This window comes from Lineus longissimus, chromosome 9 (assembly GCF_910592395.1).
Source record: "Lineus longissimus chromosome 9, tnLinLong1.2, whole genome shotgun sequence".
NCBI lineage: Eukaryota > Metazoa > Nemertea > Pilidiophora > Heteronemertea > Lineidae > Lineus > Lineus longissimus.
In genome coordinates, this window is record NC_088316.1 from 14,343,307 (window position 1) to 14,368,043 (window position 24,737).

At 43.5% G+C, this 24,737-nt stretch overlaps 2 protein-coding genes across 4 annotated transcripts; one reads left to right on the forward strand and one right to left on the reverse strand.

The window, feature by feature from the left end:
- On the forward strand, window positions 1-13,646 carry LOC135494074 (uncharacterized). Its single transcript, XM_064781823.1, has 22 exons — window positions 1-121; window positions 436-535; window positions 912-1,105; window positions 1,357-1,490; window positions 1,873-1,920; window positions 2,476-2,687; window positions 2,985-3,074; window positions 3,422-3,631; window positions 3,909-4,032; window positions 4,145-4,447; window positions 5,910-6,039; window positions 6,375-6,609; window positions 7,437-7,735; window positions 8,080-8,204; window positions 8,558-8,605; window positions 8,863-9,074; window positions 9,248-9,337; window positions 9,521-9,730; window positions 10,053-10,176; window positions 12,266-12,568; window positions 12,822-12,951; window positions 13,288-13,646. The coding sequence occupies exons 2-22, from the start codon at window positions 500-502 to the stop codon at window positions 13,523-13,525; spliced, it is 3,495 nt and encodes a 1,164-aa protein (XP_064637893.1). The 5' UTR covers window positions 1-121; window positions 436-499; the 3' UTR covers window positions 13,526-13,646.
- LOC135493166 (multidrug and toxin extrusion protein 1-like) lies at window positions 13,641-23,343 on the reverse strand. Of its 3 annotated transcripts, XM_064780188.1 has the most exons (17): window positions 23,146-23,343; window positions 22,697-22,796; window positions 22,162-22,262; window positions 21,776-21,921; window positions 20,710-20,811; window positions 20,163-20,280; window positions 19,757-19,856; window positions 19,458-19,500; window positions 18,110-18,154; window positions 17,612-17,709; window positions 17,022-17,233; window positions 16,590-16,766; window positions 16,201-16,276; window positions 15,935-16,007; window positions 15,675-15,807; window positions 14,746-14,883; window positions 13,641-14,534 (listed from the first exon to the last, which is right to left on the reverse strand). In XM_064780188.1, the coding sequence occupies exons 3-17, from the start codon at window positions 22,238-22,240 to the stop codon at window positions 14,245-14,247; spliced, it is 1,830 nt and encodes a 609-aa protein (XP_064636258.1). In that variant the 5' UTR covers window positions 22,241-22,262; window positions 22,697-22,796; window positions 23,146-23,343; the 3' UTR covers window positions 13,641-14,244. The 3 variants fall into 3 exon arrangements, with proteins under 3 accessions (XP_064636258.1, XP_064636256.1, XP_064636257.1); XM_064780186.1 differs by lacking the exon at window positions 22,697-22,796 and having other exon boundaries at window positions 23,146-23,342; XM_064780187.1 differs by lacking the exon at window positions 23,146-23,343 and having other exon boundaries at window positions 22,697-23,138.
- Between the last annotated feature and the right edge of the window lie 1,394 nt (window positions 23,344-24,737).

Sequence of the window (24,737 nt, forward strand, 5' to 3'; positions counted from 1 at the left end):
ACGGAAGGACGTTAAAATAATCAGGTTTATTTCAAGTAAAAACGCTGTACGATCAGTTAGGCTCAAAGCCTCTATCTCTTAGTGGAACACCTTACGAATCCGTTAGATAGATCTGCACAAGGTAAGTGTTCTCCGAAGGAGTTTTAAATAGCCCTTGGTTCTGATAAAACAGTTTTCTAATAATACTAAAAGAAAGATTTGGCAAACGCTCGACCCCCACACGAACCGGGCACAAAATACCAAGTACAGTAGAACCTCGTTATGTGCCCTGTAGAGAGGTCAAATTGAATGGAAACACCAAATTTGGGACCAAAACTAGTGTCCTTGATAGAGAGTGTCTTTGTTCATCATTTCATGTGGACAACTCTAAAACCAGAGATTTTGTCATCTCAAATAGGCATAATCTAATCTACAATGACCCATTATGATATTCAGACATTTTGACATCAGGACCAGGCTGGCCAGGGCCCCATACACCCTCCACTCCGCGGGCGTTGACATGAAGACGCCGGTAAGAACTCCCTCAAACGAGACTGTAGGTTAAAGTGCTACGCCTTTCGTGTTTCCTGGTGGCTCCATCCACCAATTCCATAGCTTCCAACCCATACTTTCCTTCATAAATATCAATCAAAAGGTACTCGCTATAGTTAGCTCCATTTGTGATTAAATCCATCAAAAACACGGCAAGCTAATCTATCATTCAATATTTACCTTAGGATCCCGGTCATTCTACTGAATATCGCCAATGTCACCAATTTAGCAATTCGTAGCTGGGTCCAGTCTCGGTTATCCTTCTGACCACGAAACCAGGTTTCGGTCAAAATTCAGGGCTACCTCCCAGTCGATCAATACGTAAACATGTCTATCTATTCTAGTGTAGGAAGCCATCTGTTAGTGCCATTCTCTTCAAGGTTGTTCCGCTAGCAACTCTGCTCATCTTCGCGGTGACCTTGTTCTACTGCGCAGCTGTGCCCGGAATCGACTTCATTGGAGAGGGATATGACCTTATCTACGGTAACCCGGACGGAAATAACCTTGGGGGAGGTGGAAAGGACCCTGGCATCAAGCCAGCCCTGTATGCACTCAAAATGACTTTTAAGAAAAAGTAAGGTTGCCCTTCTTTCAAGCTGATAACATAGAATCTCCATGCTCAAAGAAGCTACTCGCACTCTTTGAGGGGTCGGTTTGATATCAAGCTAATAGTTTACGCAAAAGTACATGAGTAAAGCCGCTCCCAAAATAACGCCGTCGTGTGGACGAACCATCTTCCACACTTTTATAACGGACCCTGACTGGGGTTTCGATAACATGTATTCGGTCTGATCATCGATATCAATATATAATTTGTGATTTCAGCCAAAAAAAAAAGAAAATACCAGCTCAAATTTTCTACCAGAAAGGAAGTAGCTGCGCCAACAAAACATCCTATTCGGCCTTTAGCGGGTCAAAAAGCTACCAGGATAAGTTAAAAACTGAAGTTTCGGCTTCTGGTAAGATGCTCTTGTCTATTAACAGCACTTCGAATCGTATCAGTGTTCATATCCCAGGACTGGGAATCATTGATTGGGTAACTGTAAAAACACAGAGTGACTCGTTCCGTTGCAGGATTGGTCAGTCCCCATTGTCATATTACGGCTTATTCTGTCAATCTCATTATTACAAAACCACTCAGATGGATGGAGGGTACACCACAAACGTTACACTGGATACGAGTTTTTCTCAAAACTGTGAAAAGTGTACTTGGGGAAAGTTACTTCTCTGCTATCAGGCCCGCTGTATACAGTAGTTATCTCCTTCTGTTCTGTCATCTTCAGCTGCAGTTCGGTTTGTAATTCATCCATTACCGTTCATCCATTTATCGTTGTATTACAGCTGGCGGTGGAGGCGGCCTCTGGAGCTTTTCATTTGCTGCGAGTGCCGGTAAGTTAGAAGGCTCCGGTAGTCCAGTTGCCTTGTCGTATAAACCCTGACCCGTCAAAATAGTGAAGGGTTGGTCAAGGTATTTCCGTGCTCGCTCCTTTAGGCTGCAAGTGACATTTTGGTCAAAGCCACTGAGTTCTCCCACTGACGAATTTAACTTGCTGGTGAGTTTTGGAGTTGTACTCAACTTGAGCCCTATCCTGCCTGATCCCTGGTTCAGAGGTCAATGGATATCGTCCAGCCACTCCAGTCGCTACTAAGATCTTGCCAGAACCATCTCGTTCTTTGGATAAAATACATGCATAAGTGAGGCAATCTAAACTTTGGAGGGTTTACCTGAAGAGGAAGTTGGTAGGCGTGGCCCCTGAACTCGAGCAGTACAAGCTGAAGCACACACTGATTCTGTGCTTTCGAGACGGGCTACTCCGTAGGATGGTTCGAATAGGTGGATGGATCGGAGGTCGAGGTTAACTCGACTTTCGATATCCACGTCCTTCCTTGGGGCCCGGGAATAAGGGAACAAATAGAATACCATTTTTTCTGTCTTCCCTGCAGGTGTAGAAAAAGCAAAGGAAACCACCAACAGTCAAGGCAACGTGTACTTCGACGAGAACGTCGTGTGCAACCTCGGCACAGCGAGTTACCGCCTGGAGGTGGCCAGGGCAAATGGCTTTGCCGCCACTCGAGACTTCCGCGCAAGCGTTTGCGACCTTAAAGACAAGTTCTCCAAGTCGGCGTACAAAAAGTTCATAGCCAGATGGGGAACGGTAAGAGAAACAGAGTTACCTTTCCAGAGACCTTTATGTAAAATTATTTCACTCACTATCTGCAACAAGGTCGAACAATGAACATCACATTAAGATCAAAACGTAGGCCGCCAAACGAGCCTGTATTTTCATGTTAAACTATACTACTGGCGATGCAATTTATTAGTGACACTTGGACACTTTGATACGACCAAGTGGCCGACGTGTTTTGTACTCGAAATATAAATCTCAGTAACACAGAGGATCTAAATAAAGACACTCACATTATATATATGTTATATCTTTTCATCACTTTAGCATTTGATAACCAAAGTTGAGTTTGGTACGAAGTATACCAAGCGGTACAAGATGTCAAAGAAAGAGTTTTTTACTAAGGCAATGAAAAATGTAAGTATATCGGGTGAACATAAAAAACTGGTTGCGCGCTAAGGAAGTAAAGAATTAGCCTTTCAAACTTTCGTTATGTGGCTTTTTGGATGAATAATAAACATAGACCACTGCAATGCCAGGTGGCCATCTTTGATTTCGGATCGCGCCGTAATTCAATAGAGTATCCCTCCGACCATCTTGGCACAGGTCGTTCAAGCCTCACAGCCCTGAAGGCTAAACAAGGTTTCCTAGGTTTTCATTTCAGAGGAAGGTAGTTTTTTCGGCCAATACACATATAGGGGATTTGGGAATGATACATGTAAGTATTCTAGTATGACAGCTCGTCATAAGGTAATTTTTTTCAGGAAAAAGGTAGCGTCTCGGCCGAAGGTCAAGCAATGGGCGTATCCGCATCCGTCGAGGTGAACGTGGACAAGTTCACGGAAGAGGCTAAGAAGAAGGACGACTTTGGGGAGTCGTACACGGAGATAAAGCGCGGGACACCCAAGCTGCCTGTGCCAATAAAGATGGAAATTACGCCAATCTATCAGTTCATCAAGACATCGTATTTTCTGGTAAGCGTTTTGATGCAAGGAGGGCAACATTGATGAGAATAGCATGTTTTGCTTGTCTGTTATTGATTACGTGAAGTGAATTGGAAATTTTCAAATTTTAACTTTTTAAGGAATGGCGTACATGTACAATGTACGCCTTTAAGCCAATATGAAGAGTATAGTTTTCAGCGCTACTTTTCCGATCGTCAGTAAAGTATGACATACTCTGCAACCATTCTGCGACTGAAAAGTGAAATTCCCGACTTGACTCTGACAGTTCTTTATCTTTTACTTTTAGGGCGGGTGTCCTGGAAGAAAAAAGTCGAAACCAATTACAAAGAAACGCATTGCAATACTGAGAGCCAATATGAAGAAGGCTTTGGAAAAATACCCTGGCTGGGTTGGAGCAAAACGCCCCTCTGGTAAGTAACGGAACCCTGGCTGGGTCGGAGTGCGATGCCCTTTTTGCCAGCGTGTTTGACTGTAAAGCCTGACAATAAAAGAACACACAGTCTCATTTTTTTTCAATTCCAGATCCAAAAATGTCCGTCGCTCTGACTTGGCCAATGGGATCCTACGGCCTTCCAAAACCCGCCGCAGGCTGTCCGAGCGCCAAGAATTTTAAATGGAACGAGGGCATGTCGTACTGGGGTAACCACGCCAACTCCTATGAACTATCGCGGGAAAACCACTTCAATGCTTTAAGCTTGAGTAAAAACAAAAATCAAGTTCATACACTGCCTTACTGCGTCAAGACGTCGAATGATAAGGAAGCTCTCCTTGACTGGCCAGCCGGGAGCTACTGCATCATGCAAAAGGGGCCAAAGTGCCCCTCAGGTGAGTGAACTATCAAACAAGCTTAACATGCATACTCTAGGACTTGGTTATTCAAACATAAACTACAATTGGCCAAAAAACAAAAATTCCCAGGTTCTGCCCTGATAAACCCCAATTATTTTTTTAACAAGCTTGAGTTTTTCATTTTTAGCTCACCTCTTAGCAGAGGTGAGCTTATCCCATACCGTGGCGTCCGTCGTCCGTCGTCGTCCGTCGTCGTCGTCGTCCGTCGTCGTCCGTCGTCGTCGTCGTCGTCGTCGTCGTCCGTCGTCGTCCGTCGTCCGTTAGCAGGGCACGTTTCGTAACTGTTAGAGCTATTGAGTTGAAACTTGGTACACATCTACACAGGGACCAAGTTTCGGTCCGATTCGTTTCATGGTTTGGCAACCAGGGGGCCAAACGTTAAAAGTGAAAATATGCAATATCTCCCTTAATAGTAGTCGGGAAATTTTGAAAAAAATATGGTAGGTACTTCTAGCAAAGGTGCATCATATATCCTCAGGGTTTTTGATTTGACCTCCTTTTCAAGGTCACAGAGGTCAAAGTTTGCTGATTCACTGAACAGTAGCATGTTTCCTATCTATTTTAGCTAGAAGGTTTTATTTAAACCAGTGTGGACATGTATCTGGGGATTCTCTATTCCACCCCTAAAATTTCGGCCGTTCGGACATCAAATATGGCCGCCAGGCAGCCATCTTGAAAAATAAACACAGTACTATTACTCCGAAACTAATGATCGGATTGCAACCAAATTTGATCTGGATGTATATCTATGTACTCTCTACTAAATCCTTGATTTTTTATCAAATGTGATAGCCAATATGGGTGCCAGGCGGGCATCTTGAAAAATTCTTAGTTTGGCCACCCGGGGGCCAAATTTAATGTCCAAAGTTAAAATGTTTGATTGCTCGTTTAATAGTGGTCTGATTTTCATAACATTTTTATGGTAGGTACTCTTAGCAAGGATACATTTCATAAATGTGGGTTTTTGATTTGACCTACTTCTCAAGGTCACAGAGGTCAAAGTTTTCCTATGGCACCGCCATTTTACAATGACGGCACGTTTTGTCACTGCTTTAGCTACAGATCCCTAACTTGGTACGAATGTACCCCTATACTCTTCGACTGAACTGCAGTCTTTTTCTGATTCTCAGTTTGGCCAGCAGGGCCCCAAATGTTAATAGTGGACTCTCCCCTAAGGGTGCCTTGAAATGCTGCTAAGTGGGATGTCATAGTCTAAGCCTAGGCAAATGCAGGATTAATTAACCTCTACAGAGCCCTAGGAATTTCAGATGATGGTTGTTTCTTGTACTAGACACAAGAGGTGAGCACAATGGCCCTGGCCATTTCATTCTATTCTACCACTTTGGGGAGAGAACAGTTCAACCCTAAAAGTCTTCAGTATCTCCCCACTATATCATTCTTATTGTAGCTACATGTAAACCTTTTTTTACTCCCGCAGGTTTTGCAAGCTCTATTTTAAGGTATGAAGCGAAATTTAGGTTTTCCACCATTCGCGGCAAGAACATGAAGCAATCCCTTGAAGAAGGGACGGTCCCCGAGATAAAATTCAAGCAACCAAACACCGACATGTAAGTTGTTGCTTTCTAGCAATTTCCATGGTAATGGATTTTTATAGCGTGATGGCGGACTGACACGAGCATAGCAAAGGTTTGGTCATACAACCTTTGTTACAACAAATGGGGTGTAAGTTTGGAGTCTTTCCTCATGCTAGTTTTTAAGCCTTCCAAATTGAAAGTCCCTTTTTTATAGACACGCGTTTTCATATGGCGTTTTATCACCAGTCATCTTGCCTGACAATAGCTGCTCAGAAGTTGAGGTCTCTCTTGTCGTTAAGTTTCTTTGCAATATCCTTACTACATAAGTATAAAGTCAATTTGATAGTGTCAACTGATCTCTTTCGCAGATATTTCTGCTGCCGTAACGACGACTTCGCTGCCAATGAAATCTTTCTGCCGACCGACAAGCCGTTCTACCTTTTCCCTACCACCGCCCGGGAGTGTCAGAAAGTCAAAGGGATGAAGGTGTCTATGGAATGGCTCAAGTGGGGCAAGTATGTCAAGCAGATACCGTTAGAGAGAGAGAAGCTTCACCCAGCTGTGACAGAAGACAAAAAGGAGTTTTATTGCTATTACTTTAGATAAGTGTGAGACCCTTGGACTTGTGTCTATTCAGTGTATACCTTTAATATAGATACTGAATACAGAAAACGCTGTTACATGTACATCTAAGTAAAGAACACCTATCTGTACATCACTCAACAGTTTTGCTGGTTTTGACACTTTTGCCATATGACGTCATTTTAAGACTGAAAATATACCTCTACGCCCTTCTCCAAAATACCTGTCGTGTTACCTGTGGTAAAAGGTCATTCCTCAAAGAAGAACACATCTCATGAACATTCTTCGGCCACGAGCGGCATTCTAACGTTTACGTTGCGTCCATCGCCCTTTTGGGTACATGTCAGCTTCGTCCCAAGTCATTGCGCCTCCGCCAATTCCTGACGCAAGGTTGGATTGTAGCTGGGATCGGGTTGAAAAAAGTTGTGATTTCTGAACACGCTCGGGCCTAAAAGGGTTAATTTCCGACTTCATGAATTACGAGACAGATCACAATTTCAATGCGTTCGACAGATATCCTGACAACGGATATCCACATGCAGTTTAAAAAAAATTGATTCTAATATTCATCTCTCTGTCGCTTTTCATTCGTGACGATTGATGAGTTTGATATTCAGCGCCTTATTCATGGTTTATGAATTTATGCTAATAAGTATCTCTCTTTCCGTTCCATGCCTTGGAATAGCCGGTCTTTATACCACGCGTGACCAGAGTTATAAAGTTGTTTGTTGTAAAGAGTTTTCCCCATTATCTAGAACAAAGAATCGAATTCAGAAGCACATTTTTAATTTCCCGACTTTGTGACTTGTTGGATTCTGATCACGATCGCGAATCGCTTCGCCTTGTAATGGGATACCATACGCCCGACGGTTAATAAAGATCGTAAGTTTAATTGCTCGTCATTTAAACGTTGGGATTCGCTGAGGCACCCCGACAGTGACATGATGATTGTTACACTAGCCACTGTGCTCTTCATCGCGGTGAAAGTTTCCTACTGTGCAGCTGTGCCCGGAGTCAACTTCATTGGAGTAGGGTATGACCTTATCTACGCTAACCCGGATGGAGGTGACCTCGAGAGAGGTGGAACTGACCCTGGAATCAAGTCAACCATGAAAGCTCTAGAGCTGACCAACAGCGAGGATGGAAGGTAATATCAAGTGGCAAATTTCTCATGGCGCCGAGTTATTGGAACTTAAAACGCAGTGCGCGCACTGTCTGTCGTCTGGTCTTTGACGAAAGCGGCAAGTCCCGTATTGGCTTTCAACATCAACAACAACCTTCGATAAGGGGAAATCCGTAGGTCATAATTCCATCCATGGTAAGAAAAGGCTGCGTCTAGATTGCAAGATCAGAGCTCTCGACCAGTCGAGGGTACGGAGGTGGAAGTTGAAAGAGGAAGATGGTCGAATGGCTTTGATAAATTTTATTCAATCTTGACCAACATGAACAGGTCTGACAATTGCGATAAAATCGCGATGACTTTGCTTTCAGCAGTGATATCCCCGACGAAGTAACCTACAAGAGAAGAGTGAGCTGCTCTAACAGTACATCCTATGAAATGTTTACCGGGTCGAAAAGCTACCAGAAGAAGTTCGCAACCCAAGTCTCCGCTTCTGGTAAGAAATCCTTGTAGTGCAATACTTCCAAATCGCTGAGCTGGGCTCGTTGTTCGGGAGATGCGAAGAAACAGAGTGGTTAGTTTTTTTAACGTGTCTGTGTCCCCCGGTTCAACCTTCAACATGATCGGTGATGCAGTCATTCTGAGCTTCAGCGCATTTTCAATAGACCACCACTTTCAACAAGATGAAACGCCCAGGGACAGCTGTGCTCACCTGTTGACAGTAACCGCCTTCTCAACCTCAAATGATGATAAAATAAATCTCGAAATTAAGCCGGATTCCAAAAGGTCCATATCTTATTAAAACTCTTAGATCAACTATTTGATATATATCTATTGGATTGTTTACAGCTGGAGGTGGCGGCCTCCTTTGGGACTTCTCCTTCTCAGCGAGTGCCGGTAAGTTGCCTTTTTTGTTGTCATGTCGACCCTTGCCCCGTCAACATAGACAAGGGTTCACACTCATATGTTACCGAAGACGGCCCTTTCAGGGTGTAAAAATGAATAGAGAGTGTAGTCCCGGGATGGAATATGACCTAAGCGCACTTTGACTTCCAATTACCAATTCGCTCGTGTGCGTTGATATAAAATCTACCGGACTTGCGATTCCTTGTAAAATTTTTAAAAATGACAAATTTCTTCGCTCTACTCGGCAGGCTATGAAGAAGCAAATCAAAAGACCAACAAGGAAGGCAACGTGTTCTTCGAGGAGAACGTGGTGTGCAACCTCGGGACAGTGGGTTACCGCCTGGATGTGGCCAAAGTCAACGGCTATAGCGTCACCCGTGATTTCGCCGCAAGCGTTTGCGCACTCCCAGACAAATTCTCCAAGTCAGCTTACAAGAACTTCATATCGAAATGGGGAACGGTATGAGCAAGTTACTTAAGACAAGTTACATTTTGGCAAAGTCATAGAAACAAAATGAATGGTTGAAACCGCGTGAAAACCCATCGTAAAGTTAACTGTATATTACAAAGTAATTGTTAGTAAGAGAATACTGATGTTTTGAATACATTCATGCTTTATTTTTATCACTTTAGCATTTGATAACCAAAGTTGAGTTTGGCACAAAGTATACCAAGCGCTACAAGATGTCGAAGAAACAGTTCTTTACCAAAGCAATGAAGGGAGTAAGTACATCAAAAGTCGTTTTTCGCTCGTTTTAATTGTTTTAATTGAGGATTAGCTTGACTGACCGCATTGCTACTGGGGAGTGTGCTATCTGGTGAAAATTCACCTTTAAGAATACAATGTAACAACCTTGATGGTCGGGATACGGTGCCTCTTCATCTGCCTGCAATATTTTATTTTAGGAACACGGCAGCGTTTCGGCCGGTGGTGGTGGGCTTGGATTTCACGCATCTGTCGAGGTGAGCGTGGACAAGTTCAAGACAGAGGCTGAGCAGAAGGAGGAGTTCGGGGAGTCATACACGGAGATACAGCGAGGGACGTCCAAGCTTCCTACGCCAATAAAGACGGAAATTACACCCATCTTCAAGTTCTTCAAAAATTCTTATTTTCTGGTAAGCAATTTGCGGCGGCGACTGGAGCGCGAAAACAGTGCGACTGGAATCCGCCGATTGCGATGCGAGGGGTGCCAAACTGCTGAGAAGTTTAATACAAATCAATCGGTGGCTTCAGATGAAAAGAAGAATTTGAATGGCATTGGCAGATGATTGGCAACAAGGCCTGGTTGTACCTTGGGTTGCTTAAGCTTGGATCAGGGCTACAGGACAGGTCGCTTTTGCTTGCTCGGAACTAACAGTCTTCCGATCTTCAGCCAATCTGCAATTTACAAAACAACATATTCTCAGCTCTGGAAGTTCTTTTCACATCCATATTTAGAATGAGTGCCCAGGAAGAGTGAAGTCGAAGGACATCTCAAAGGATCGCATTGCACTGCTGAGAGAGAATATGGAAAATGCGCTGGAACATTACCCGGGGTGGGTGGGAGCACAGCGTCCGTATGGTAAGCACGGTTTATTTGTTAATTTTGGAGTTTTAGAGGATGGCGTGTTTGCGATTTCAACCTTACTGTGGTTATGTTGGTTGACCATTAGACCACAGTGTCGTCAGCAGGAGGCGAGAAGGATGCGAGGAATAACCATTATCTAGGCTAGATAGCGTTTCCCAAAGCCCAACGCGGCCTGTAAGTGATTTGGCATTAGGGAGGGGAGGGGTCGGCGCGGGGGGACCAAGGACTGTTAGGATGAAAGTAGCTTACAGCGCCGTATTTAGAGCGGGCGCTGGTTTGTCTCGTTGTTGTTCTTGAGCGCCCAAAAATTTAGCATTTTTTCCAAAGCGATCATTCCGAACCCATTAAACATTTGCACATCAGAAGGGACTTAAAATCTTCTCTGAATTTCTTACACGTGATAAAATATAAGTAGAAGTTAATGGCACAATTCAAATCGTAGAAAATAACGCCAATAACATATGTTAGGGTTCCTAGTTTTTGTTGGTATTCATCGACCACGGTGCCCAGGGCGTATTTCTGAGATAGTACAAAGTGTATAACAAGGGGTAGGGTAGTGATAAGGAAGGCCAAAGTGACTGCTATGACCATTGCCATCACCATGTTATCATCAGTGTTCTCCCCAGTGGACCTTATTCCCTGTTTCCCCTTGTTCCTCCGTCGTAATGCCAACACGATGCCGACGTTAAGGAATAAAAGAACGAAGAATGGGATGATGAAGGCCGTGAAATAATGAGCTAGTTCGTAGGCAGCGTTTACATCTAAGGGAACCAACAAAACGCATTGGAAAGGGTGTCCTCCATCCCCATGGCGTGGTACCCTGTTATAAAGCAGATCCGGCAAAGCTAAGATGAAGAAAAATAACAAGATTACCAAAAGGGAAATCTTTGCCGCTTTGAAAGTAATGAATTGTTGCGCCTTCAACGGAAAATCCACGGCAACGAATCTCATGAACGTCATGGCAACGACAGTCCAGGATGACATCTCCAAGGTGAAGTTAACGGCAAAGCCGATCAGGGCACAGAACGTGTCACCAAAGGTCCGGATCATGGTTGACATGGCACTGTTGATCATGATGGTTGCGCCGATCCACAGGTTGATGGTGTCGGTGAGGGCGAGGAGCCTGAGGAAGAGGCAGCTGACATGGTGCCTGTACCGCGGCCGGGATAGCACCACGATGACGATAAGATTGTTGAAGCAGCCTATGGCAGTGATGCAGGGAATGATGTAGTGGCTGGCGAGGAACAGCAGGCTGTTCAGGACGTCGTACGTGTATGCTTTCTCTAGCTGGGTTGCTGTTGATGACATGTTCATGAGACGCACGACATGTTACTGTAACCTAGATTTAGTTAGTTCCTAGATGCAGGTAAGCTGCTTCTGAAAGGAGTTTTCAACTGCACTGGAAACAACAGAAATCAAAGGAAGGGCACTTTCTTTCGTGATTTCTCTGGTTTGTCCGAGAAATTTCCGTGTTCCTCCTCAAAAAAGAATCCATCTAAACCTTAATGAGCTCCACACCACAGGGCTATCAGAGATAGACAATGGGACAGAGGCAGGAGGCATGGGCATTGGAGTAACTAAGCATTCAGATACCCACTCCGAGAAGTTTGGGATACATGTACGTCATGAAACCTTTCATAATACGATGAACGTGCTTCACCAGAAACTAATCAAAGCATCTAAACCAACTTCAAAAGACACTATAAAATTATCATTATGAGACGAAACATACAAATATAGATACCTTTCCAACAACTTCAACAACTGCTTAATATAAATATTGATTAAAGTAGAAACATCGATGCCTGTTTTGATCATTACGACAGGTTAAATATACTTCAATGTACTTTAGAAATTACATGTACCATGAAACAATCTTATTTGGGTTTTTTAAACATATTTATTTGTTAACAAGTCAATTCATTGTCACTTACTGACACATGCTGTTTGATGTCATCACGACCCATCCCTAGCGATGTTTTAGATGCAAGGATAAGGCAACGATTAAGGGGGCGGGGAGGCAAGATCTTTAATAGAGGGACCGGTATATCCCATATACAAATCTTATATCTCCCATTTCCAGATCCGAATATGTCCATCCCCCTCACGTGGCCAATTGGTTTCTATGGCCTGCCAAAAACCGCCTCGGGCTGTCCGAACGCCAACAACTTTGAGTGGAATGAGGGCATGTCCTACTGGGGCAATTACGACAACTCCAATGAATTTTCGCCGGGCAACCACTTCCCTCCTGACACCCTACCAAAAGACACCAGTAAACTTAATACCATGCATTACTGCGTCAAGACGGCCAATGATGAGAGTGCACTCCTTGATTGGCCGGCAGGGAACTACTGCATCATGAAAAAGGGACAGCACTGCCCACCAGGTGAGTTTAAAACGTTACAAGACTATACTTCATTCTACAACCCCAAACGCTCCCTAATCTGCATATTCGTGTGTGGGAGAATTGCAACCTTTTCCGAATGCAAGTCACAATGGATGCTTTAGGCTGCCACGGCGATTGGCTTGCAGCAGGCACAATAAGCCCTAGAGAATCAATCACGTCGTCGACCAATGCCAGACCAACTCTTGCAAATTATCTTAGTAATAAAAAAGAAACCCGTTCTTGACTCTTGCAGGTCTTGCGAGTTCTGGTCTAAGGTTGCATACGCCTCGGAGGTGGAACCATATTCGCAAGTCAAACAGGAAGCAGAACCTTCAGGAGGGGACAGTTCCCGAGTTTAATTTTCACGACCCATACACTGACAGGTAAGCCCATGGTTCTTCTTGAAACTTTTCGGTTTGCTTGAAATCCTTTAGCACTTCCCATAGTTAATGGCTGTTCTTCATGACGTTACGGCAGACGTACAACATGATGAAAAGAATGGTGGCTGCCAACAAAGTTTAACCAGCTTGGTGGCAAATTCAGAGTCCGATCAACCAATTTCTTAGGGAGAACGCAGAGGCCTGGTCAAACCTTCTACGCGACAACGAATGGTGGATCAAATGTTACCCACACGATTTCCTTTTCGTAGAATGCTCAGAACATTGATGACGGTTGTCTGCGATATTCTTTTATTCATAGTGCCCACATCTCTTTCGCAGGTACTTCTGCTGCCGAGACGATGGCTTCGCTTCCAATGAAATCTACCTACCGACCGAGAAGCCGTTCTACCTTTTCCTTCTGGGCCACGAGTGCCAGCGTGTCCGGGGAATGACGGTCACCAGTGAATGGTTCCGGTGGGGAAAGTCTGTCAAGCTGACCAGGGCAGACACGGAGAAGCTACACCCAGCCTTGACATTCGACGGAAAGGAGTTTTATTGCTACTATGAAAAAGTGTAAGACGTTTGGACTCGATAGAGATTCTGTGTAATCTCATATGTCTATTTAGTGCATTTCTTTGAACGATTCGATTACTGGAAGACGCTGGTACAATGAGCAATAAAAAACGTTGTACACGGTATTTGATTGATCTTTTAAATTTATTCATAACTTTAAGATACATGAGGCATGGTAAAAACCATGACGACACGTTCATTTCGGAAGGTTTGTCCAAAACTTGCTATTTCACAGAAATATGATGAGACATGAAAGTACGCTAGTGTGGTTGATGAACAGACGCGAGAACAATTTCACGGCTGGGTTTCTGGTCTTCCCTTTACACTAACCACAGACCACCAATACTCTGTAAAAACATAAACTCTGCAAGGATGAATAGCGCGACATCTTTCGCCGTAAAGTTGCCTCAACTGCACATGCCTTAAACATCTTTGAGTGGACTAATATAAGATTCGGGAAGGGGGAATGCAGCCTGCATAATCGAACACCAACGTCTACACGAGAACTTACAGGTCGTTCCAACAACGTGAACACTAACGAAAATCGTTTCAAATGCAAGTTTTAAAGAATCTCGGTGTCAGCATCTACCGTTGTTTGAACAACCTGGCCTTGGCTTGGTATTCGTTATATTTTCTGTCCATGTATTTCAGTCGTCATTATGTCCAACACATGGTTGGGAGGGTGTGTTTGTACTGCGAGTTCGTATGAAGTAGAAGGTCCCTTCAGCGGAACACTCCGAAGAGTCGTTCCTTGGTGAAGTCCTTGGGTTCGGGGTAGACGGTGGTTGTGTTGCAGTTGCCCCAGTCCAGGCAGTCATCGGGAGGCAGCTCGTTGCCCACCTTGACGTAAAACCTGATGAGTATTCCCGCGGCGAGGACGAGCAGGATGACAACAACTGCGGTCAGACGCTTGAGGACCAGACGACTCGTCGACCTCTCGCTCGTCAGCTTCTCTCGCGGGACTTCGACCGCGCCATATTCCGGGTCACTTTGGGCGGAATCGGATAGGAGGCCTGGAAGACATAACTTCAAATATCACAACTGATACAGAATGGTACTTGGCTATCATTATTTCGGAAAACAAATTACAGCCTGTGGTAGCCCTGGTGGAGCGTTGAGTCAACGTACTTGTCTGTGTATTTTGGGCCAAGAGTATACTTAAACAATTTTTTATCTCAGGCTGAGTTGTCTCGGAGTGATGAGTACTGTCTGCTAATCACTTACTTGTCGTCTCGCAAATTTTTTCTGATTTAGTGTTTAGTGCCGCATTCTCCACTTCCTTGTCCCACTTTGTCCTGGATACAACGGCCATGGTGAACACGCACTGGATCAACATACCAAATGTCATTCCGATAAAGAATCCTTAAGGAGAGAAAAATAGTGTAAATGCCTGTTTCCAATACAACGGCGAAAGGAGGAACTGAGCGGCTTTCTCAGAGTTTTCAGTCAAGTTTCAATTCGCCGTCATAACAGTTGCGAAGCGTCTTTATTTTCACCGATATGTACAGGTCCGGGCGCATCATTACTTTATATGATCCCTTTCCTTGCGTTTAAAAGAATTCACGCCTCGCCCAATACACGGTCTCTGATGTACATGTTCTACGTAGGTTGACCATCATGGCAAATCTTCATGACGAAACAGCTCTGATGGAGGTCGATAGGCCTTAAAGCCCGCAGCACACTAGCCGCCAACTTCGGCGTTCACTGGCGTTTTTTGCCGCAAGAGTCCTGAACGCCTGAAAAATCCCTAGTCTGCTACGAACGGCGTCGGCGAACGCGACTTGCCGCCACTTGCCGCAACTAAACGCCAAATATCTAACATGTTTGATTTTTGACGCGTGTCGCCGCGTTTGAACGCAAGAAGAAGCAAGGTGTGCTACGGATTGCCGCCTGAATTGGCGTCTGCGGCGAGGCTATGGCCAATCAGTATGCGTCTTGATGTCACATGATTTCAAAATGGCAGCCTAAAGTGGCGGAAAATACGCTACTGGACGCCGATTCTGGGCAGGTGTGCTCTGACCGGGATCCACTGGCCGCCAACTTCGGCGTCGAGAGGCGTCAGCTGAACGCTTCTTGTCGCCAAAGTTGGCGGCTAGTGTGCTGCGGGCTTAACTGGTTAGGGCAAGTAAACGTAATGGTCATGAATTTCTTACCGTTGATTTTCATGTCTGTCAGCATCATAGTGGGAATGGCGATCGGAACTCCAACAAGGAAATAGGGTAAGATGATGCCCAGCATACCAAGGATCTGGCGCCCAGAACCTCGCAGAATACCGCTCGAGACACACTGGAAATAATGCAAAAATGAAATAGCAAAAGGTGTATCGTGTTATAGTCCTACGCGTACGATCGTTTCTACAGTGATGAGCATTTTCCGACGAAGAGAATGATAGAAGTATTGAAGTTATACTTACATTGAATGCATTTAGTATTTGGTATGCTGCCGGCCCATAAGGTAGAGTTTCAGCCACGATATCTATCACGGCACTAAAACAGAAAAGAGTAGCTACAACTGTAATTTCCAAAAGTGGAATTTCGGATGAGGTTCGGTGGATGGTCAAATCAAAAATGTTGAATTCTGCATTCCCGGCACTCATTTACAGATTTTACCAACGAGTCCAGGCTACGCCGATGTCTAATATGTTGGGGTGATGATTTAGAAAACCAACGGCCTACTTACGGTTCATTCGTGAAGATGGCTGCGAGGTATTGTGGAATTCCCGCAAATACACCAGTAGTAACGACCACGACTGGAACTGCAGGGAGGGAAAGAGTTACTAGTTTGTCTACTCCCCACATGCCTTTCAGTTAATTATCGTGTATTCAAGTTTAATTTTTCAACTTTTTCAGAAATCAAAAGGCCTTTTTCAGTCAAGATCGTTTCGCCCAATCAGGGATGTGTTGTTCATAACAACGTTAGCTTTAACTTAGTTGTCACGCGAAAATTTCAATGGGTTTAAATGTGACTGAAAGTGATAACATATTTAACGTAATCGTAACGAATAACGTGAATTTTGTGGTTGTACAATGCAGGAGACGTAAGCCGAAAAATAAGAAGGGTGTGCTTACTGGTGAAGGAATATGCTGTGATGCCCGACTGTCTCGCACTGACCCCATCTCGGGCGCCAAGATGTTGCCCCACCTGTATGCAGGTCGCGATGCCTGCGCCAAGATGGCATTGGAACATTACCAGAGCTAATTGGAAGATGATGGCCAAGGCTGACACGTATTCGTCACCAAGAAATGCTAGAGTAAAGAATAAAATAAAATAGAATAGAACAAGATGTAAGCTAATGAGAATGTAAACATGTTTAGAATGCAAGGCCAACAAATTAATATATAGAGATGTAAAAGGTTCTTGGATGGTATAGTGCCAGGAAAAATACTTGAATAAATGACAAATCACGCCATCCATATGGGCATGATCCGTATTGGAGAGTTTCCGTCCGTTCTTGAGCATGATAGCCAGATGAGCGTTGCACAGTCGCTCACGCCACCTACCCGAAAATATAACGCCCAGTTCATACACAAAGACGTCGAGGGAGACCATGAAGGTACCGGGGATAGCCAGCTTCATAAACATTCCCCAGTCGTAGAACGCCGCCACAGACCATCCCGACCAGGTCGGTTGATACATCTTGGAGGCCAGGAGGTAGATGACGGTGAAGATGACCATGCTGATGTGGGTCAAACTCAGGGCGATGGCGGAGCCACTGAAAAATAGAAAGGACGATTTCAACCATTGAGGTTTTAGGGTCCGCCCGTCACATGACTGATAGGATAGACCTCCGACAAACTACACGCATACTATAGTATATACGCTAAAGAAGCATGCGACAATCCGGAAAATTGATACACGCACCAGTTGCATAAAGATAACACGGGAGCCTGCAAGCAGGTGGCATGCATTATGATTGACTATTGGCGGCGCCTTGCGTTAGAAATAATAGGAATTAGATTTAGTTGGACCGACAGTAAATATTTTTGAACGAACGGCGTACCCCTTTAAGAATACGAAACTGACCCCTTTAAGTCCGAGGATGGAATAATATCAGTCTGAGTACTGTCTGTATATCAAGATATGTACTTACTGGTAACCAAGACCCGCTTGGTCTATCAGCAGGTAGTGAGCCAAAGCGTCAACAACGTTACCAAGTGTCGCGATCACGAGTAGAGGTTTCACAAGATTCTGAAAGAAGTAAATATCGTATGTACTCTATATCACAACATTGGAATGTATGAAAAGCGTGAAAGAGAGCAATCTTTACGAGTATATACATGGAAATGAGATTAACAGGCTCGACTCGGCTTTTCCGTACAGCTCGATGAAACCACGCGCCTCGCTTCGCGGCGAGACCTCGGGAAATTTTAATTTGGCCAATCCCCGTTTCAACGCCGCGGATGGACAGATGCAATCATGCACAATCTTACTTTGCCTGAGGTGTTGATAGAGGGGCAAATTGGTTGGGTACGAATGTGTGCACTGATGTACTATCTCCAACCCAAATGCGGCACTCCTCGACAGCAGGAGAAAATCGCTCGAACTGCATGACGGGATGTTGGTAGGGAACCCAACCAAGACGACTCACCTGACTGAGAATATATCTCGACAAGACAATGAAGATGAAAATGGCCTGGAAGTATTTAATACAGAGATATGATTAGGTCCCGGTCATCCATGAAATCGTATTGTCTCAGTCCTAACGTTAAACAACCTGCGAAGATTTCAATGGATATTACTTGCAACAAGGCTAATGAAAAGGCATGGTATGGTTGGTTTACGCTGAATGCGGCTGACGCGACTTCGCTCACAGCATACGATTTGTTGCGTTGTCCGAGTTCAGTGCGGCATAGAAACCAACTACCGCATGCGATTGTCGCAATTTTATGCACTTTAATCGCATACTGCGTGCGTAATCGCAGCATCAAATTCATTGTTTATAGTGCAATGGGGCGTGAAATAACGAAGCCGCGCGCGTTGTCGCAATCGCATGCAGTGGAAGCCAACCGTTAAAAATCGTATGTGGGAAACATCTGAAAGCAGCGGAACGTTTCAATTTTCAACAAATATGCAAACAAGCCAGTAGAAGTTTAATCACCGAAACGCCTTACTCTACCTCGTCTACTTTATTCAATTGGGATCGCCTTTGCCTCGAGGTCATGGAGAATGGTCGAGTCTCGCACACTCAACGCCTCAAATATCATAACCAAATACATGTATTAGCAGAATAAACAAAAGAACCTCCAAATGGTGAAGTTAAAGCTTTTTGGCAGCCATTTTGGATTTGGGTGGCCATCTTTGATATATGTATGAGATTACCAATTTAATTGAGAGGACGACGTAGCATATAGGCCGAATTCTTTGTGATCTACTGCACTTGACATTATACATGCATCCATTCATAGATTCAGTAAATACCTTGTCAAATTGTGGCCGCGCACACACAGTACATTTCGGGGATGCACTTTTAAAGGCTTTTAGTCCAACCCTTGCATTTGAAAACACTAAGTTACTTTAGGGGTTTTCTGAAAGCGAAAAGACAACCGGATGGCCACGATTTGATGGTGTGTTTACTGTTTCTTCAGCATTATTCCCTCACCTTTTCAAAACAGTAATCAATGCACTCCCAAGAAGAAAGCATCGGCGTAAATTACACGGCTAGACAGATAGAGCGACATTCTTTTTCCAAATCGAAAACTTCTCCAAAATGAAAATACGTGATTGGCTCATTTCTATGGATAATATTTTTGTGGCACTTCCGATTGGACATTATAACCGGAAGTGTTTTCCAATTGTCACCGAATCTGCTTTTTTGAATCTCTGAATTGTTGAGAAAATAGTGCTGAGAATGGATGACCTCGACAAAAACGACCAACAACAATATTATTATCCACTTGTAAAGTGTGATGATTTGATATTCATATTTTGAAACTTACAATTGCACCGGGAACAAAGAGTAGGAGGTACTCGCCAGCAACCCTAAAATTTAAATGACATACTTTTGAAGGCAACTATCAAAATATTGCTGTGGCGAACTGTAAAATGTTTGCGTACAAACGAATTCTATCTTTATAGTCAAGAGATGTAGAAGATGGGGATAAACATGTGATTTTTTAAAATCCCCAAAATGTTTTTCAGAAGCAGTTGACGCAACTCAGCAGAAATATGCAAGGCTTGCCAATAGGTGGCCTATTCTGAAGTAGAAATACTAAGGAGCCAATGTTTCTCGGCTTACCTAGAGACTGTTGGGTTTTCGCCAATGGCCAAAAACATGATCTCGCCATTCAGAATGAACGCGATTACGACGAAGCAGGTGAGTAACATTATGATCAAACCTGCAAAAGATTTGAGAAATAGATTATATGTTTGACCAGAATATTTCAACACAGAAAGAAGTGGTGTTTGATACTCACAGCAACTGCAAGTGACGGCAAGCCAACTTAACAAATTTAACAAGCTCTCCTAAAACATTTCAGAGGAATCCATCAATGCAGCTGCTCTTACGCTTGAAAGTCCAATCCGTCACCAGTTCAGGTTGCGATCCCAATGCCCTTACCATATGCTTTAATTATTACTCAGACTGATCTACCCTTTCTAAGATTTTGTTGCTAAAACAACAAAGACTTTGCGTCTTAACTTACCCCTTTGTAGGAAGACACCCACCAATTTCTTGTTGGCACTCCCGAAGGCCTGGGTGAAGAGGGTATCACAGGCACTGGCAATGCCTTGGGACACGGACAGACACGAGATGTTGATCAACTGTAAAAATATATCAAGGAGGTTGAGATCACCCTTGTCTCCAAGGTGGCAGGATAGAATAAAGGAAATTTGGCCACCTAGGGGAGAAGTGGTCAACTAAAACAGCTGCTCTTCGGCTTTGATATTCTCGTGATTAAAATCAGTTTATCCTGTTTACGTGCATCATTTTTTGTTGGAACTTTATGTGATGTTATATATATGATAATGGCATTTTTACTTTGCCACCAAAATATTGTCACGAACGGACACCGTTTTGGATTTTGCCAGAGGCCTACCAGTTTTTCTTGATGACGGGGGTTTACTAATATATCATAGCCTAATACATTTGCTCCCCAGTAACATCCCATATTCTATGCTGTCAATAGATAACCAGTCAGCCAGTCGTATTTTATCTGTTCTACTTGATTCTTCCGAGGAAAATAGTCTTACCGAAAGAGCAAGAGAGACACCGGCAAAGACGCTCGTCCCCAGTCGCCCACAGAAGATGGTGGCGATGATTGTGCTGATCTGCTGTAACAAACAAAGGAGTGCCTGCAAAAAAGACACTTCGAGATTAAAGTCTGTGAACAATAGGCTCTATAACGATGGGGATTGGTAATGGAACGTGCGAGGACACCGGAGACAGATCCCAAACTTTGGCCTACATTGTCGTCTGATATGGCGCTATTTTTTTATTCTATTCCGTAATATTAATACCATATAATTTTTGGTATGGCAATTCAACAAGTATTATTTACGTTAAAAGCGTTTGTTCGTTATTCTGAGTGTTTTTCTCTCCATAACCAAAAGTGTTATGTACTTGTACGTCATTATTCAGTTACCGCGCACGAAAACGTGTGCAATCGATTTTATGTAATGATTTTAATATCAACAGAAATCCAGTTTGATGATACAGTACATGTATAAGACGATCGTCTTGACTCCATAAAAGCAAAATATGGCCTTTGTGCACGATATTTTAAGGATCTATTTTGAGTTTAAACCTACGCATGTCCAGGGATGTCCAGAGTAGTTGGGTCAACGTGCCTCAGGTCTCCTGATATCGATCACGTGACGCGCGGACTCTTCAATGTTCAAAGTGAATCGTGTGCCTAGATTATCAGCCGGACATGTTGCTCGAGTGGCACTTCGTTGTATCATTTTAAAAACCGGATTGAAGTGTTATGATGATAAGCAAATACCTTCATTTGTTTGTAGTCCATTGTACCTGATATTAATTAGTTCAGGTCTATTGACAGTTCGTTTGACACTACCAAATGAAACTTGAAAGGAAACGCTATCATTTTAATAAAAAAATGTGTAGATCAGGTTGCGGCGCATGGGGACCAAGCCTTCATTGACACGTACGTGATAACATACGTTCTGCCAAGAAAAATAAAGACGATTCTACATTCTACGATTTTACATCCCATTTACGGTGACTCTTTTTTCTCGAGTAGCCAGAGGTACCATCTAGTCAGTCAGTTCAGCTATAATTTCATCTATTCGTACTTACGATCGGCCATGCTAGCTTGATAATATACTTGAGCTCCGTGGCGTACCAGTCGGGAAGCCGACATCGTGACAGATAGCAGCCACCAGACGGCGCATCCTCCGAAAGGGGTACGTGGAGTTTCGAGGATCGGATGGAGAGGCGCACATCTACAAGAAAATACACACACTCTTGTAATTTATTGGTAAAAACAACTTATTTTGTAGTTCTCAGTTCCTAGAATGTCCATTTATATTCTTTCGAACTATAAAAAATATGGATATTTCTGATTAGGGTACCATATAGCCAAGCTGATGAGAAAAAAAATAACATTATCAAGCAAAGCCAATTGAAGTTTCATTCGACCAAAATATACGGTATATCGAGTTCACGGAAATAAATGTCCTTACCCTCCGAATTCCCAATATGAACTGATGCCGCCACAACCTTGGATCCACCGTCGGACGGGCTATCATTTGATATCGTCATGGTTCAAGAGAAATGCGTCGACCTGAAAGGAGGAACTCGAAATCAAACATTTGGGATCAGCTACTCAATGTTTCGTGGAGTAGACACATCCGGGACTACGGGGTGTAAGTGGAACCTGTGTTGGCAGAGAGAATATCCTTCGGTCACTAGTCTGCTTGGAGAATGGTTGTAACTGAATGCACTTGGTCCCCCAGTTGAGTCGCTCGAAGACTTTGCTGAGGCGTATTCCATCCCAAGGTCACTGTAGCATCGCCTTGTCGTCCTCGTAGGTCATAATAGCCAGGAGACGAGTATTGTGTCTGAAGGTATTCCTTCCTGAGATTCAGGGTTTTTCACTCATGTGTCATTTACAAAATATATCGAGAGCGCGGAGTACACGATATTGTAACAACTGATGCCTGCGGGATAGAGCTACTTAGAGTTAAAATTTGACAGAAACTCGGAGAGGGCGTTTACCCTGTGTCTTTGCTGTAGAGTCGTGCCTCCAACAACAGCCTCTGTATACGCCATTGCTGTTCCCGCCATTGTTCTTTCTAAAACACATCATCATCAATGGCTATAATGACATGAACTTTATACAGTGACATAATGAAAAATCATGATTAGTTATTGACAAAAAGAAATTAATGGTCATGCGAAAGGAATAGGAGAGCTTCTCGGAATAAACTTTACTAAATTGTGTTTTTGAACTAACAATATGAAACTCAAACGCCAACTATGCTATAGCAGATGGCTGGGGTTGGGCGCAGTTTGTCCGACGCCGCTGGAAAACCAGCGCTCTAATGTTGAACAAAATCGGACTGACCCGTTTCCCAGTTTTCTCAATGTCTTATTGTGCACAAGAAATACACAAGAAGCTTTTTAAGAGGCGTTGCTTTGAAGTGATGAAATAACTGAATACTTACCAAGTTCTCAACCTCTTCTTATCCTATATAGGCGCTGCGACTGATCAACTTTACTCGACAATTAATCGCGGTGATTATAATGCGAGAAGAAATTTCACTCAGTTTTATCTGTGACACGTGATATGACAGCAGTGGGCGATGCTGTCAACTTATGACCGATTTGGACCGCGGGTGATAAAAACCTTTTTTATGTCTGAGGTTCTTTGCCCCGGCCACGCCGCGATAAGCAATATTGACAGACAATGCTAATCAATAAGATTAAAACAATCATCTGACAATTTCATTATCAATATTTGAATAGATTTCAAGGAATCTAAGAAACAAGGAATCTTTAGGAACGCCGAAGAATTGTTCTGCAGTTAATTTTTTTCTTACACATCAGTTACATTGTCCACAGTGGCCGTGATCTCGATCACCATCCTGACCAAAGACTTGCTGTGCTTTGAATAATTCGACTACAAACTCAAGACCATGTTGGAAAAAAATGACGGAATCGTAAAAAAGTACACGGTCAGAAGGGGAGGATGGGGGGGGGGGGTGAGGGGGGGGGGGGCGAACAGGCCGATGGGAATTCATCAATTTGTTTCTCGCATCGCAGGCGTTATTTCGAATCAATTCCTTAGGATTCCTAGTTTCCTACATTTCTTAAAATCCACATGGCCTCGACATTTCTAGATATCTCGTCTTTGGCTCTTGCTATCGCACACTGGCACTGAAGTCAACCCGGGCAGGGGGTCATCGACACAATTCAGCATGACCGGTCGGATCCAGTTAGGTTGTTACATTGTCGTGTTGTTTGACAGAACTGATAATTTCAATCATGTCTAGTTTTCCTTATCTTGTGTTCTTTATTGCGACTGATTATTGGCTATTTGCCTGATTGTTATCTCTCCCAGAATACATGTATATATCAAAGGCCTATGTGACTTGAAACATTGCGAAAATTCCGATAAACAAATGGAATTTCACAGTCGACAATGGCGCCGCTTTGCTCCTGGTGCCGGACTGTAGTACCATCTAGTCTCGATTATTTCGTTCCGAGTTTCATCAGGAACCAACATTCCTCTCCACCATAGCTGATGAATGAAACGCTGAATGATTTTCATTATAATCATTCTATCCAAATGTTGTGATAATCTACAAATATTTATAAGTGTAGTGGTCGTTTGCTACGGCTGGCGAGGACCTCCCACGAGGAGATGGAGTAGGAATAACCTTGGCCACTTAGCAAAAGTTAAAAACATTCTCAGATGGTGACAACTGAATAATCATATGAACATATCCCAATTAAAGAACTTCTCTCATAAAATAGTAAGAAAAGAAAAATTCAATTTTATGGCGGAACTATCAGAATTGAAAATTTAGCTGTTTCACCGGGTGCACGAGAAGACGACTATTGCCATGCGGTCGAGTCGCCTACACTGCTGTAAATCAGCCAGGAGCTGTTCTTCTGATTTCATAGCATACGAAGTGGAAATTGAAAATGCTTGATGTCTCCTGATAGATGATACATGTACAACAATCATTATTTTTGTCATTTATTGTAAATGTAGGCCTACATTAGTTTTTGTTATCATTAAGTTTTTAATTAC